Source organism: Staurois parvus, unplaced genomic scaffold, assembly GCF_062004578.1.
Source record: "Staurois parvus isolate SC_StPar_1 unplaced genomic scaffold, SC_StPar_1.0 ptg000249l, whole genome shotgun sequence".
Lineage (NCBI taxonomy): Eukaryota > Metazoa > Chordata > Amphibia > Anura > Ranidae > Staurois > Staurois parvus.
This window is the reverse complement of record NW_028318045.1, coordinates 1,066,565-1,082,457: the sequence shown is the minus strand read 5'-3', so window position 1 is coordinate 1,082,457 and position 15,893 is coordinate 1,066,565. Positions and strand designations below refer to the sequence as shown.

The 15,893-nt window shown below is 42.2% G+C and overlaps 1 protein-coding gene across 1 annotated transcript in view; it reads left to right on the top strand.

Annotated features, from left to right (window-relative positions):
* LARGE1 (LARGE xylosyl- and glucuronyltransferase 1) overlaps window positions 1-15,893 on the top strand; it is a 580,120-nt gene that overhangs the window by 560,619 nt on the left and 3,608 nt on the right. Inside the window, exons 12-15 of the mRNA XM_089680649.1 lie at window positions 3,643-3,806; window positions 5,410-5,688; window positions 9,885-10,031; window positions 13,837-14,032. Coding sequence (XP_089536775.1) covers window positions 3,643-3,806; window positions 5,410-5,688; window positions 9,885-10,031; window positions 13,837-14,032 — 786 coding nt within the window. The remainder of the gene's footprint in view (window positions 1-3,642; window positions 3,807-5,409; window positions 5,689-9,884; window positions 10,032-13,836; window positions 14,033-15,893) is intronic.

Here is a 15,893-nt window from a genome sequence, read left to right as displayed (position 1 = left end):
AATGAAAGCAATAAGAAATTGTTTAAAGGAAAGAAATGACACAAATGTCATGAAATTTCTGCCTGGAGTTCAGCTTTAAGAAACCAAGACACGTTGGATATTCTTTGTTTTGTTGTTTTAAAATGTAATTAACATTAAGAGGTTTTGGACTCTTAGACCCTGTGTCTGGTGCTTAGTGATCAAACCTGATCAAACCTGACAGAGGTTTTAACCCTTCCACACTCCATAAAGGTTTTGGCTTTAGATATACTAAAGATAAAAAAAACTAAGGTGTAACAATTTCAGATGTATGTAAACAGGTTTCTGTAAGTGGGAGATGATTTTTATGTGTTGCTTTCAGTGTGTGATGAAGACCGATCGAAACATTGCCCAGAGCTGATGTAGTAAAGTTCAGAGGAGTTTAATTGCTGACTTACGCAACATAAAAAAAAAATGTCCTCATGTAAGTCTTCTCCTATAATTGTACAGAAGTGGAGCGAAAGATATTTCTGGGTCCGAACAGCTATTAATGCATTGCCTGTATGTGTTATTGCAGTTTTAAGCAGATCTTTCTCCATGCATAAAACATCAAAGAAGAGAGATGGTTGGTTGGCCACAAGTTAAGAACTGTGAAGAACTTTGATGACAATTTAAAGCTAAACTTGGAGGAAACAGCTTAAATACACAGTCAAAATACATGTATATGACCTGTTACCCGCACCTGGGAGAAAGATTTACTAATTAAACCTAAGATTATCTCAGAGATGCCTAAAAATATATCTAAACCTCAGTGCAGACTGTTAGGAAATGGAGTGCACCAGTTACATTAGCAGAGGGATGAGTATTCTGTGGCCACCGTTATAAAGGGAGCAAAATTGTCAAAATTTTCCCTCAAAGTGAGAAATTCACAGCTCACAGCAGCTGGAAGTATTAAGATTACTTTTATTATGAATTACAAAAATGGCTTATACAGCAATGACATTAATTTCAGTTTTGCAATAATATTTATTTAAAGTGTACCTATCACAAAAAAAACTGCTAATTTGGTCAAAATAGTAGACCAACATACCACTGGACATCTTCATCAATACCCTGGGTGCATCAAATCCTAATGTTCAGATTCAAAACTCTGACATTTCCTGATCAAGTTCCAAGCTAACCCAACCTATTGGCCTGTAACTGTGCTAGGTGACCATGCTGGCCAGTAGGAAGGTGTGGAAGAGTCAGACCAGCTTGGGACTAAATCTGGAATTGTAAAGTACACTGCTCAAAAAAAAATAAATGAACACTTTGAAAACACATCAGATCTCAATGGGGAAAAATACCTTGCTGGATATCTATACTAATGTGGACTGGGTAATGTGTTAGGAACGTAAGAATTCCTCATCATTTGATGGAAATGAAAATTATCAACCTACAGAGGACTGAATACAAAGACATCCCAAAAATCAAAGTGAAAAAATTATGCAGCAGGCTAGTCCATTTTGCTGAAATATCATTGCAGCAACTCAAAATGGTACTCAGTAGTTTATATGGCCCCCACGTGCTTGTATGCATGCCTGACAACGTCAGGGCATTCTCCTAATGAGACCACGGATGGTGTCCTGGGGTATTTCCTCCCAGATCTGTACCTGGGCATCACTGAGCTCCTGGACAGTTTGAGGTGCTTCCTGAGCGATGTCAGATGGACCGAAACATGATATCCCAGAAGTGTTCTATTGGATTTTGGTCAGGTGAGCGTGGGGGCCATTTAATGGTGTCAATTCCTTCATCCTCCAGGAACTGCCTGCATACTCTCACCACTTGAGGCCGGGCACTGTCGTGCACCCGGAGGAACCCAGGACCCACTGCGCCAGCGTAGGGTCTGACAATGAGTCCAAGGATTTCACCCCGATACCTATGGCAGTCAGGGTGCCATTATCTAGCCTGTAGAGATCTGTGCATCCTTCCATGGATATGCCTCACTGGACAGTCACTGACCCACCACTAAAACGGTCATGCTGAATGATGGTACAGGCAGCCAAATGTTCTCCGCGGCTTCTCCAGACCCTTTTACGTCTGCCACATGTGCTCAGGGTGAACCTGCTCTCTTCTGTGAAAAGCACAGGACGCCAATGGTGGACCTGTCAATTCTGGTGTTCAATGGCAAATGCCAATCAAGCACAGGGTCCACTAGAGGATGTCAGGTCCTCAGGCCACCCTCATAAAGTCTGTTTCTGAATTTTTGGTCAGAGACATTCACACCAGTGGCCTGCTGGACGTCATTTTGTAGGGCTCTGGCAGTGCTCATCCTGTTCCACCTTGCACAAAGAAGCAGATACCGGTTCTGCTGATGGTTTAAGGACCTTCTACAGCCCTTTCCAGCTCTTCTAGAGTAACTGCCTGTCTCCTGGAATCTCCTCCATGCTCTTGAGACTGTGTTGGGAGACACAGCAAACCTTCTGGCAATGACACGTATTGATGTGCCATCCTGGAGGAGTTGGACTACCTGTGCAACCTCTGTAGGGTCCAGGTATCACCTCAGCTCTTTCTTGTTAGTATCACTTACTTTGCCAGTTTTTAGTTGCCTTGTCCCATTTTTTTGAGACGTGTTGCTGCCATCAATTTCAATATGACATTATTTTTTCTAAAAATGGTACATTTTCTCAATTTAAACATTTGATGTTTTCTATTTTCTGTGGTGAATAAAATGTGGGTTTATGAGATTTGTAAGTCATTGCATTTTTTATGTAGATTTTACACAGGGTCCCAATTTGTTTTTGATTTGGGATTGTATATATACTTTGTATCTGCTGAGGAAGATATTTAACAGAAAGTTTTAATCCCTGGAGTATTAGCCCTAGTTCACACCAAATGTGATTTCAAAGGGATGCGATTTGGTCCCATATATAGCGCAACTTCAAAGTTTTACTGATATAGACACAGCTGAGATTTCAGTGCCATTTACCTTATAATCTATGAAAGTTAAATCGCACTGAAGTGGTGAAAAAGTAATGCAGGAACTATTTTTCAAATTGTGCTACTTGAAATTGCATCTATTAAGACAGTGCCATAGAAATACATTAGATGCGACTTCAGGTGTGATTTGCAAATCGCATGTTGCACCTAAAGTCACAGCAGTGTGAACCAGGGCTAAACAGTAAACTTATCTAGAGAAATGTTAGGGTTGCAATTGCAGAATTACTTCTGAAAAAGCATTTTGCCTGGTTGTTATGCTGACCCACTGCCTTCAATACTTTTAATCACTGTCTCGGAGCAAATATACAGATACGTACTTATGACTTCTCTACTTCTTTTCTGATCTTCACACTTTCTGGGTCGCTGACTCGGAATATGCATGAATATACATGGCTCTTGTATTTAGACAATATTTGTTTAGTCTGTTTTTTGCTTTGATTCAGGTGAGGCATTGACTAAATCTAGTCAAACAGAGAACCAGCATTATTGAGGATATCATACACAGTGCAATCATTGGTATGGTAGTCTCAACTCAAGCACTGGCCAGGTGGAGACCAGGCAATAGGCAGTGCAGGCCTCCCATAGGGGACAATAATGGCGACTATGGAAAGCTCTTACGGAACGACTTAATAAGATTTGACCACTTCTCTGAGAATCTTATTTTGACCGATGATGATCCTTTTTTTACAAATATTCTGTCTGCAGCTCCAGAAACAGCTGTCTGAGCTGGATGAGGATGACTTGTGCTATGAGTTCAGGCGAGAGAGATTCACAGTCCACCGCACTCACCTCTACTTTCTGCACTATGAATACGAGCCAACCCCAGACAACACAGATGTTACACTGGTGGCACAGCTCTCCATGGACAGGTCAGTATTGGTCTGTAAAGCGTATCGGTGTCTAGAAGTGCTAGTTATCGTAGTAGGATAGCACATTGTTAGGGGTGGATCATTCTTTTGGGGAGAATCACAGAACTACCTTTAACCCTTTCTGTATCCATGACCGCGCCAACATGTAAACAGACAACCAGCCGGGAGATTGCTTACCTTTTCACTGACCCTTTTCTTATAGTAATGATTCGGATGGCTGCTTGATTACTTCTTCATGCACAGTAATGTCCCGTCCCCCTCCCAGCCCCTGCCATGTATTCGGTGCTTATCTGTCCCTCCTGGGCACCCTGAAACTTCAAAGGCAGATGTCAGGATGGAGAGCAATGGAAGATAAGTGAATATCGATTCACTAGTCAGCCTTGTGAAGAATGAACCTGGAAAATATCAGCTCTGATCACTTCCAGGTTCAGAGCTGTGAATCTCCTTCCTCCTTATTCATTTCAGGTGTGCAAGTGTATGAAAACAAACATTACACATTTTAGGTATTTTCACTATCAGATTAGCACAATATCAATCCTCAAAATCCATATAAGACATTCAATCTTCTTATGCTCTCACCAGATTCCTCTGATAATCAAGCATTGTATACAAATAAATCCCCCTTTCCTCCACTCTTCTTCTATCTACTCTTCTGTTTGTGCTTCCAAATAAAGGAAAACAAATATAGTGTAGTATGTCCTCAACGTATAAAATGTGCTCAATCTCTCAGAATATAGTGTATTCCGAATATTGTGCTTTTCATCAATCACCATTAATAATATTTACTCTTACCCTCCTTCACAAATTTCATGCACAACATCAATGTAAGTGTCTTCTCTATTAATCTCACATGTGTCAGTGACCATCAACCTTTGATATCACACCACCAATAGTGCTCCACCATTCCCCTTCAGGTCATGCACCTTACCCTCTATACACAGTATCTCACAGAAGTGAGTACACCCTCACATTTTTGTAAATATTTTATTATATCTTTTCATGTGACAACACTGCAGAAATGACACTTTGCTGCAATGTAAAGTAGTGAGCGTACAGCTTGTATAACAGTGTAAATTTGCTGTCACCTCAAAATAACTCAACACACAGCCATTAATGTCCAAACCGCTGGTAACAAAAGTGAGTACACCCCTAAGTGAAAATGTCCAAATTGGGCCCAAAGTGTCAATATTTTGTGTGGCCACCATTATTTTCCAGCACTGCCTTAACCCTCTTGGGCATGGAGTTCACCAGAGCTTCACAGGTTGCCCCTGGAGTCCTCTTCCACTCCTCCATGATGACATCATGCAGCTAGTGGATGTTAGAGACCTTGCGCTCCTCCACCTTCTGTTTGAGGATGCCCCCCAGAATATTGTTGTCAAGAAGTTTCTTAGGGCTATAGAACACCTACTGTATCTGTTATATTGCAAAGAAAAGGGAAGGGGATGAGTTCTACAGTGCTAACACACTTCCTGTACTAGGGTGACATTACTACTCCTCCAGAGTTATGGTACAGAGAATAAGTGTTGTCACCCTAGGACAGGAAGTGTTTAGACAGTTTAACTGCCCAGTATATTTTAACTCTTTCTTTCATCTATCTTTGTAGACTTCAAATGTTGGAAGCCATCTGCAAACACTGGGAGGGTCCCATCAGCCTGGCTCTGTACCTTTCGGACGCAGAGGCCCAGCAGTTCCTCCGCTACGCACAGGGTTCTGAGGTGCTGCTCAACCGGCGAAATGTGGGCTACCATATTGTTTACAAAGAGGGACAATTCTATCCAGTCAACCTCTTGCGGAATGTAGCCATGAAACACGTCAGCACTCCGTATATGTTCCTATCGGACATAGACTTTCTACCAATGTACGGACTCTACGAGAGCCTCAGGTAATACAGACTAAATGCATCAACAGCCTGCATGTTAGTACTCAATAGTCAGCAGGGGATAAGGTATCGGTGTGAACAAACTTTCCCTTAATTTTTGGTATACATTTTGCATCTTTAAATTGGTTCAGTCCCCACAGAGCATGTACTTTTATTATACACACCGCCAACATGCAACGAAGGCCAAACCAAAGCTGGTGCCTTGCAACTGTCTCTTACTCCTACTTTTAACATGATGTGGCAATCAGGCACAACAAAGGGGTTTATTTCTAGTTGGTATGGTATGCTGCTGACTAGTTATTATGAGAATCACCCTTGTAGAGCTCTGGCTAAATGGGAGGGGGATGTAGGAAAGCTGACCGGTGATTGGTGGGAGGAAGCCATGGAGTCAGTGTGCTCCAGCTCGCTTTATTTATCCCAGAGGCTGTCACAACTGTACCTTTTGTTGAGGGTGCACTATACCCCTCTTAAGCTGTATAATATGGGCTCCGACAACACCAGATTTGTTGCAAATATAGTAGGGACCATGGGGACCTGATCCATATGATTTGGAGCTTCCCTAAGTTACATAGATATTGGGACACAGTGGTCACCACTATTAACCTGGGTTTCCAAACTAAGATTGCTTTGGATCAAAAGCAGTGTATTCTAGGAAATATTGATGAGGTGGTCAGTGATCAATATACAAGGGAAGCAGTCTCTAGATCCCTATTTCAGGCATGCAAACTGGTCCTCATTCATTGGAGGGCCCCAACTCCTCACACACCACAAGCATGGATTGAACATATAGGTGTTACCTTACTATATGAAAGACTAATATACCAACATAATGGCTGTTACATGGTAAACATGTATTGTGGGTTGTAGTATGTATTGTTACTATTGTTGTATTTGATGGCTGGATGTATTGTGTAATAACGTATGTATACACTAGACTGTAATGGACAGACGTTTATTATTAAACTTTTTCCCTGAGTTGAAAAAAAAATAGGCCAGTGCTCAGATGCTACCATAAAATTCCATAACAAAACAGTCTTCCTCATATAGGATAGACACCCTGTCACTTTGCCCTTTTACCCTGTATAAAGGCCAGGTTGCAGTTTTAGGTACAGCCATTTCCCCAGGTTGCAGTTTTAGGTATAGACCTCACATAGCAATCTGGTTAGGTTGTAGGTCAGCGTATAGACAGCCCTTTGCCCAAGTTGCAGTTCTCGGTATAAGGCAGGCCTCGTACAGCTCTCTGCTTAGGTTGCAGTTGTGGGTGTGGATCTCACACAGCAATCTGCTTAGGTTGTAGGTCAGGGTATGGACAGCCTTTTGCCCAAGTTGCAGTTCTCGGTATAAGGCAGGCCTTGTACAGCTCTCTGCTTAGGTTGCAGTTCTGGGTGTGGATCTCAAACAGCAATCTGCCTAGGTTGTAGGTCAGGGTATGGACAGCCCTTTGCCCAAGTTGCAGTTCCCAGTATAAGGCAGGCCTCGTACAGCTCACTGCTTAGGTTGCAGTTCTGGGTGTGGATCTCACACAGCAATCTGCTTAGGTTGTAGGTAAGGGTATGGACAGCCCTTTGCCCAAGTTGCAGTTCTCGGTATAAGGCAGGCCTCGTACAGCTCTCTGCTTAGGTTGCAGTTCTGGGTGTGGACCTCACACAGCCATCTGTCCTGTTTGCAATTCTAGGTGTTGACCTCACACAGCCCTGTTTTTCTGAGGGCAAGCTACAAAGCAGTAAGGGCCCATTCACACCAGAAACTGCATGTAACTGCGCATTTTTTCCATGTACCTATGCATGCAGTTGATGTGCATTTTATATGCAGTTGACGCACATTTACATGCAATTGACAAGCGCTTTTCTAACTGCATTTGACCTGTGAGGCTACTCCCTTCTTCTGTTTTCCTTGGGCTTCTATGTGCGTTGCAGTGCGTTTGCATGCCGTTTTGCTCATTTGCGGTGTGGAAAAATGCAACATGCGCTGCGCTGAACTGCACTGCAGTGGCGTGAATCATTATTATTTCTTGCATTCCAATTCCTTCTTAGAAATTCAAAGAAAGAGCAATGATGTAGAGTAGCTTGAGAGAGGATGATTTGGGACTTTGTAGGCAGAAAAAAATGATTGTAATAATGTATTAGTGAAGGATTATCTTGGAAATTGATGTTTTCCACTTGCAGTAATTTGTCTGTAAACACATATTGAAATCACAGTTAGAACAGACAAAACACATCCTCTGAATATTGTCTCGGGCCAGTCCTACGCTATTCGGCACAGTTTGTCTTTGATCTTCACCCCTTTGGGAAAAATATAATTATATAACGATGTGTCTAGCACAAGTAAACTGTATGCCAATATTGTGCATACCATTAACTCAGAGTGCCCACTAGTGGGCATAGACCTGAACTGCGTGTCTCCGGTGAATCACAATTTATTTTTAGTGATTTCTTCATAGTCTGTACAGTAAAGGTGACGGCACTTTCAGTCAGATTAATCGATTTTACAATATATTCTGATCTTAAATAATGTCCGGAATATTGTGTGTGGGGGTGGCTGGCTGAGGTATGTAACCTTCCAAAGAAAGATTCTTGTACTAACCTCTGTCTATGCAATTGAGGGACATGTTTTTTCACCTATTGATCCCGCTATTGAGGATCTTCCTTTACTAGGATGACAACACTAAAAAAAAAAATCATGCGTCTGTGGTATGAAGTAGCTGCTGGTTTGGTACAAACCCTGGTTTAGAGGTATGGCGAACAGCCAAACTAAACTGGTGTTCAGCCAAACCTCCACCTGTAGAGGGAAGTGGAACATTTGGCAGTGGCATTACTGCTGCTCAGGGCTCCTGGTTGCTAGGGAGCTGGCAGCTGCCAGCGTCCTAGCAACAAGTGACATATCCCCACTCATTCAGCTATCAGTCAATGTGAAGAAAAGTGTGGGGTCCCTCCCAAATTAATACCAGGCCATTTAGGTCTCGTATAGATTTTAAGGGGGATCCCAACAAAAGTGTGGGGTCCTTCATGAATTTCATACCAAAATAAAAAATGAAATTGTCCTGTGATGTAAATCCATTATCAGTCATGCCATCCGGCAATGCAGATCTATGTGAATCAACATGAACGATGCCCACCCTAAAGAAAGACCACCGACACAATCCACTGTCACCCATTCGTCCTGATTTACATCTCCCAATCCCTGATGCTAAATGTAAACAAAGGGGCAGGGGCCCTTGGGTGACTTCATTCACCAAATATGGTCATGACCACATTTGGTTAGTGATGTCATGGGAATCCTAGATTGTGCCACAGTATTTTTCCTCTTTCATATGGACTTGTTCATCATGATTCCTGTCAATTTACTTCATGGGATGCCTTGAATGACGATGAATCTACATTTTATGGATTGTTTTTTTTAATAGAAAACTTGTGCTTATTTTTCTTTTCTTTTCACTATTTTTGTAAGATTGAGTATGGGTACTATGTACTGTTTACTCATTCACATAGGAGGGTTGCCAGTATCTGGGCACGCCCTTTATTGTTAAAGGGGGCTTCCATATTCAGATGAACTGCTAGCCCACAGACCCCACAACTGCCAGGTGATTTTTTTTGGGAAAAGGACTTTGTCCTCATCAACAAGGTACCCCCCCCCCCAGGCAGACTCCATGCTCAGATCAGTGTATGGTGTGGTGGGAGGGAATACACTGGGTTTTTTTAATTGTTTTTTTTCTTAGAGTTCCCCTTTAAAATCCTTACCAGACCTGTAGTGTCTGATTTGTGGATCGCGGGGGACCACACACCATTTTTCCCTGCCCTGTTGTTTATATACCAGTGTCAGCTGGGAATCCCCTTCTGATGGGATAGGAGGGGATTGGGTCATGGTTGTTAGGATTCTGGCGGTTGCCAGCCAGAGGAGAGGCTGTCACATTAAGCAATGGTAGTAATACTGCTGCTAAATGTGCCACTTCTCGCTGCCATTGGAGGTTTGACTTTAGTTTAGCCATTTGCAGATCCTCCAAACAAGCAAAATTCAGCCCCAAGCAGCAGCTCTTCCTATTAAGCATGATCAAACTTCCAAAAGCTCTATAATGTGGGAGAGGGATCTGATACACTAGTATCTAAAGTCCAATGAGATAACAGCAATGACAAAAGTTGGGTTGCATCATGTGTGAAAGTTCCTTGTGCTGCATATTAAGTTTTTATTCAACTCTATTGCAGGAAATCCATTGTGCAGCTAGATATGGCGAATACCAAGAAAGCTTTGATCATCCCAGCCTTTGAAACACTTCGCTACCGGCTCTCGTTCCCGAAGTCTAAGGCAGAACTATTGTCCATGTTGGATATGGGAACTCTATTCACCTTTAGGTTAGTATATGGCTCTAAAAAGGTTCTTCTATAAAAAGCAATACTTACGCTCCACTAAACTAAGGTAGGCCACAGGTTGGAAGAAAGACAAATGCTTGATTCCCTATGGCTGGCATTAGTCTAAAAGAGGGAATGTTCGGCAATATACAGCTTAAAGTTGTTCAGCTTTAAGGGTGCCTGAAGAAGGACTGAGTGGTTGTTAGGGGAGGAACTGCAGTAGATATACATAAAACTGAATAAGATCCTGTGGAAGCATTCCTTCTTTTTTTTTTTGTATAATATTTCTTTATTAAAGATTTTCAAAACAGAAGATAAAGCAACATCCAGTACGCTTAATTACAGAAGCAAACTAAACAAGCAGGATCCATAATAGGCCCTGCATACAATGATGCAAAAACAAACCAAGCATATAGTACATTACAAATATCATACCACGCACCCACCGTCAGGGCTGCGAGAGCCGGCTCAATATTCAGCACCAAGGGCCCCAGTGGCCATGCAGGAGCTACGTCTCTGCACGGGAAGCCCTTCTCCCTAACAAGAAGTCCTTCTAAGCTTGGCTAACAACTCTGCTCTTTATTCTTCTTTGGAGGTCAGTGAACTAAAAGTTTAGCTCTTTAGGTACCTGCTGGTTTATTATTTTTGTTGGAGATGTTATTTTATTTGATGATAGATTTAATTGCTATAATTTATATCCCTGTCTCTTGCTCATGACCATAACAGAAATGTCACCATCTGATAACGAGTATACCAAAGTTTTTGTTTTCTTTAATATATCAGGCAAGAATGCCATCATAATATAAGTTTGTACTGGCAAGTACCTGTTAGACTGAACTGGGAATTTTGGTGGGGGTAAACTATATGGCCAAATGTTTGTGGACACCTGACTATCATACATATATAAGCATGATGGACATCCCATTCGCAAATCATGAACATTAATATGAAGTTGTCCTCCACATCCCCCTCATGTGGCTATAACAGCTTCCACTCTTCTATAAAAGCTTTCTACATGATTTTGAAGTGTATGTGGGGAAATGTGTGCCCATTCAGCCAAAAGAACATTTGTGAGGTAGGTACTGATGTTGGATAAGAAGATCTGGCTTTTAATCGACATTTCAATTAATCCCAATTATGTTGCATAGGTTTGAAGTCAGGGTTTTGTGTTGGCCACACACTTTCCTCCACACCAATCTACTTTTATGGACCTGGCTTTGTGTACCTGAACTCAATAATTTTGGGGGAGGGTGCACAAGTTTTTGGACATTTAGCATATTTTGAATGTCATTCTAGCCATAACTGATATTTCAGTGTTTGGTAAATGCTGGAGGGTTAAACCACTTAACAGTCTCTTCTATGTCCTGTTGACTCTGTTGGTGTGATCTCTGCACTAAGATAACAAAATTGTATAACTGCTGTGTCCATTATAAGGGGCTCTCGTCATCCTTCATAAATCTTTTCTTGTTTCCACTTAAGGGGATTGTAAGGGGAGAAGAATAGCACACACAAAGATAGATGGGAACTGCCCAAACTCCCAGGTGGACATAAACAGAGTTGGGTGTTATGGCAATCTGTTGATGCTTTCAATACAAAAGCTTCTTGGAGAAACAGGAAACTAGAATGTGACCAAATTAATCAGCAATCCCATAAAACTGAAATATCAGATTATTGAGATTGACACCTTCACTATTGTCCTCCTATGTGTTGAGAAGGGATACAAACCGCAGCAGGAAAGTATTACCTCTGAAGTTTAAGAGATAAAATATCTACAGGACTGAACCCACAGCTACCACTTTAAAATAAGTTGTGGGTGGAGGTGGCCTTTAACCGAGTCTTGTTTTATTTTATAGGAAGTGGCACAAAGCTAAGTAAGGTCAAAATCCAAGCCATGCTGTCACACTGATTAGGAAACTTGCATAGAGTACTAAGACTTCAGCAGTGTCTTTGAGTGACAGTGCTAAAATGTGTTTGCCTTAGGAAAATATCTGGGACTTTTACATATTTGCAGCAGATGCTGTCATTTATTCCTGGCTCTGGATAAACATTTCTCAAGCTTTGCTTCCAAAACATCTTCCCCTTCTTAAGCTACAGCCCAGAAGGCACAAACTGTTATGTTGTATGTCACAAATTTCAATCCCTCCTGATGTTGTCGGGTCGAAGTGTGTCCAGTGAATGTCTCTGTTGCATGGGCTACAGCTGGTAAGTCTGGCACTGTGTGTAATTAGCAGAGCTCTCTACAGGGCATGGCGGGAAGAGGTGACAGAGTTACAATTTACTTCCCTAGACCTTGATGTACAGCCAGGTTCTTCGCACAACTCAGCAAGATGCTGTTGTCAAAATCTGATACAAATTAAAGCTTAGCTGCTTCCCTCCAACATCTGGCAAAAGTCTAAGAGAATATTACAGGGGAAAAAAGCAGAAGCTGCAATTTTTACTTCCCTCAATGGAACAAAACAGAAAGTGCCTGAATTATTTTTAAAAAAAAGGGTTAGTCTGCTCCTAACTTTTCTATCACTTTAAGCTCTTTAAGGTAGGTGTTGCCATGTTTAATTAATTGGTGATTACATTTGAATCTTAAGAATTGTATTGGGGAGATGTACTGTATGTGGACAAAGGTTAGTGGTCATCCTTCCAAATTAACGAGTTTAGGTGTTTCCAGAGCTAAGTTTGGTGTGAAGGAACTTGAGTATCATGCACAAAGTCCAATACTCAACCCTAATGAACACTGGTCGTCCTCAAAGCTGAGTATCTCTTAGCTGGTCCCACGTCAGAGCGGAAAGAGAGCAAAAACATGGCCCACACTATATTTAAAGGCCCTCTCAAGCACTCCCACACACACACACACTCTTGACCCGCCTGGTGTAGTTCTCCATCCAATGAGCAAGCGTCCATAACTCATAAGGGGCTGCCCTCCTTATTCATTAGAAAGTGTAGGATTACTTCCGGAAGTAGGTCGTCTCCACCAGGGGTGCTGCTATATTGCCAATAACGTTCCACCAGGGGGCATTATTGTATTGCCAGCCATGCTTGGACCCTGGTCAATCACATCTGGCTCCTTCCTTCTGGCTAATCTGTCCTTTTAGTATGCATGGCATCGGGGCATCTAAGCTGAGGCTCTCTTATCTTTGTTTTATTTTACATATATGGTAGAACGTTGGCATAGACTAGCTACACATTCTTATTCCTTCCAAGTCAAATAAACATTTAACTCATGTAGTACCTCGAGAATCCCATTGCATGGGTAAATTTAACAGTAGCCCAGTGTGGGAATAGGAAGAGACAGTCTGGCTGTCGCACACCTCACCAGGCCAGAGTGGTTAGCAGGTAAAAGCAGCCTCAGCTAGATTCATCCAAGCCATGCCCCCAACATCATCAACCACCTCAATATTAATGTGATTAAACCACTCTAGAAATTTACATTTTTCAGTGGTGTAATCACACTAATATTGAGGTGGCTGATAATGGTATTCATTCCCCTACTACCAGCAAACTCCCACTTTCATTTAAGCCCGGGGTGGGGCGAAACATGTTGGGGGCATGGCTTGGATGAATCGGGCTGAGCCTGCTAACCACTTGGCCAGGCAAGGTGTGTGGCAGCTGGGTTATCTCTTCATATTTCTACAGAGTGCTTTGGGTCTGGATGAACATTTCCCAAGACTGCACCCTCACTAGTCAGCGGCATCCAGTTCATCAGATCTTGTTAGCCTGAGCGAGGGCCACTAAACATTTATCATGGGTCACAGCCCAGTGTGGGACTTTAAACTTCTTTCTATTGATATTACAAAATTTGTGATTTCTTCCATAGGTACCATGTATGGACAAAAGGCCACGCTCCCACCAACTTTGCCAAATGGCGGACTGCGACAACCCCTTACCGGGTGGAATGGGAAGCAGATTTTGAACCATACGTGGTCGTCAGGCGGAACTGCCCAGAGTATGACCGAAGATTTGTTGGGTTTGGGTGGAACAAAGTGGCTCATATTATGGAGCTGGATGCACAGGTAACACCAAACATCTTTTCCTTGCTTTTGGGGAAGTCTCGATTTTATTACTCATATCACGTACAGAGACCGTGGAGTGATTTTGGAGTGCTAAAAAAAAAAAAAAAAAAAAAAAAAATGTAGGCAGCTGAAATTGACACCTATAGCGAATTAGTATTATTATTGTTGTTGGGTATGCCAGGGGAATTTCTTTGCATATATTTACACATAATTCAAGCAAAATGTATGCTTTGATTAATCTTTAAAGTGAACATGCTCTTTCCCCAAGCAATCCTATCAGTTGGAACCTTTTCTTTTGCTCCCCTTGAACTAAGATCCAAAAACATAGATGGTGGTTCTAGGTATGAGGTATACACTCCTCAGCCCTAAGCCTCAAATTGCAGGGAGTGAGAAAGGAAGAGTAACAAAAGCAGCAAGTGAAGCCACAAATAAAGTGAACTTCTTACTTTGCATGGGAAAAACATAGGTTTGCTATAAATATAGTGGACTTTAAATTAATTGGTTTTAAAACCTAGATTGTAAGCTCGAAAGAGCAGGGTCCTCAAACCCCTCGTGTATTGTTTATTGCTGTATTGTCTCATGTTCTGTCACCCACTATAATGTACAGCGCTGAGCAAACCTTTTTGACACTATATGAATACTGTATAATAATAAAAATAATAATAATAATAAAATGAAAAATTAACGCAAAATATTTACAGTACAACAATGTGCACCTATAACAAAGCTGGTATTGTATAAGTGTATGTATATGTGTTGAGGTATAAACATTATTTGTGTTGTTTCTACTGCTTGTCATTCAGCATCTTGTTCACTTCCCAACATTTCCATTAGAACACAAGATCCTACAGAGAAAAGTGTCCTACCTGTAGTCCGTGTTTTTTACTTAAAGTGGAAGTTCAGGCAAAACCTAACCAAGGCTAAATCTTTCCCACCCCCATTCTAAGGCTATTCGATCTAACCTTGTGAAGAAAAGATCTGTATGCTTACCTATTACCAAAGCAGCTTCATAATAGGCAAGTAGATTATTATTATTATACAGTATTTATATAGCACCAGAAAGGTTTGCTCAGCGCTGTACATTATAGTGGGGGACAGAACATGAGACAATACAGTAACAATACAATACACGAAGCGTTCGAGGGCCCTGCTCTTTCGAGCTTACAATCTAGGAGGGAGGGGAAAGTGGTACAAGAGGAAGTGGCTGTGGGGGATGGAGTGGTAGGAGGAGTGGAGGAGATCGGCTGTTAGGTGAGGGTGGGGTAGGCTTTCCTGAAGAGATGGGTTTTCAGGGTGCACCTAAAGCTGAGGAGGGTAGGTGACAGTTTGATGGATTGGGACAGTGAGTTCCAGAGGATGGGGGAAGTCCTGGAGAAGTCCTGCAGTCGGGCATGGGAGGTGGAGACCAGGGAGCTAGAAAGTAGGAGGTCTTGTGAGGAGCGAAGAGTACGGGTTGGGTGGTATTTGGGTATCAAGTCGGTGAGGTAGTTTGGGGCAGCGTTGTGAATGGCTTTGTATGTCAGTGTTAGTAGTTTGAATTTAATGCGTTGGGCGATCGGGAGCCAGTGGAGGGAATGACAGAGGGGGGTGGCAGAAGAGGAGCTGTTGGTAAGGTGGATGAGTCTGGCTGCTGAGCTCAGGATAGACTTAAGCGGGGATAGTCTGTGATGAGGTAGGCCGGTGAGAAGGGAGTTGCAGTAGTCCAAACGTCAAATAATGAGGGAGTGAACGAGTTGTTTAGTAGTGTCTAGGGTTAGGAACGTATGTATTTTGGAGATGTTGCTGAGGTGGAGTCTGCATGAGTTTGCCAACGATTGGACATGGGTTTGGAAGGACAGGTTTGAGTCTAGAGTGACACATA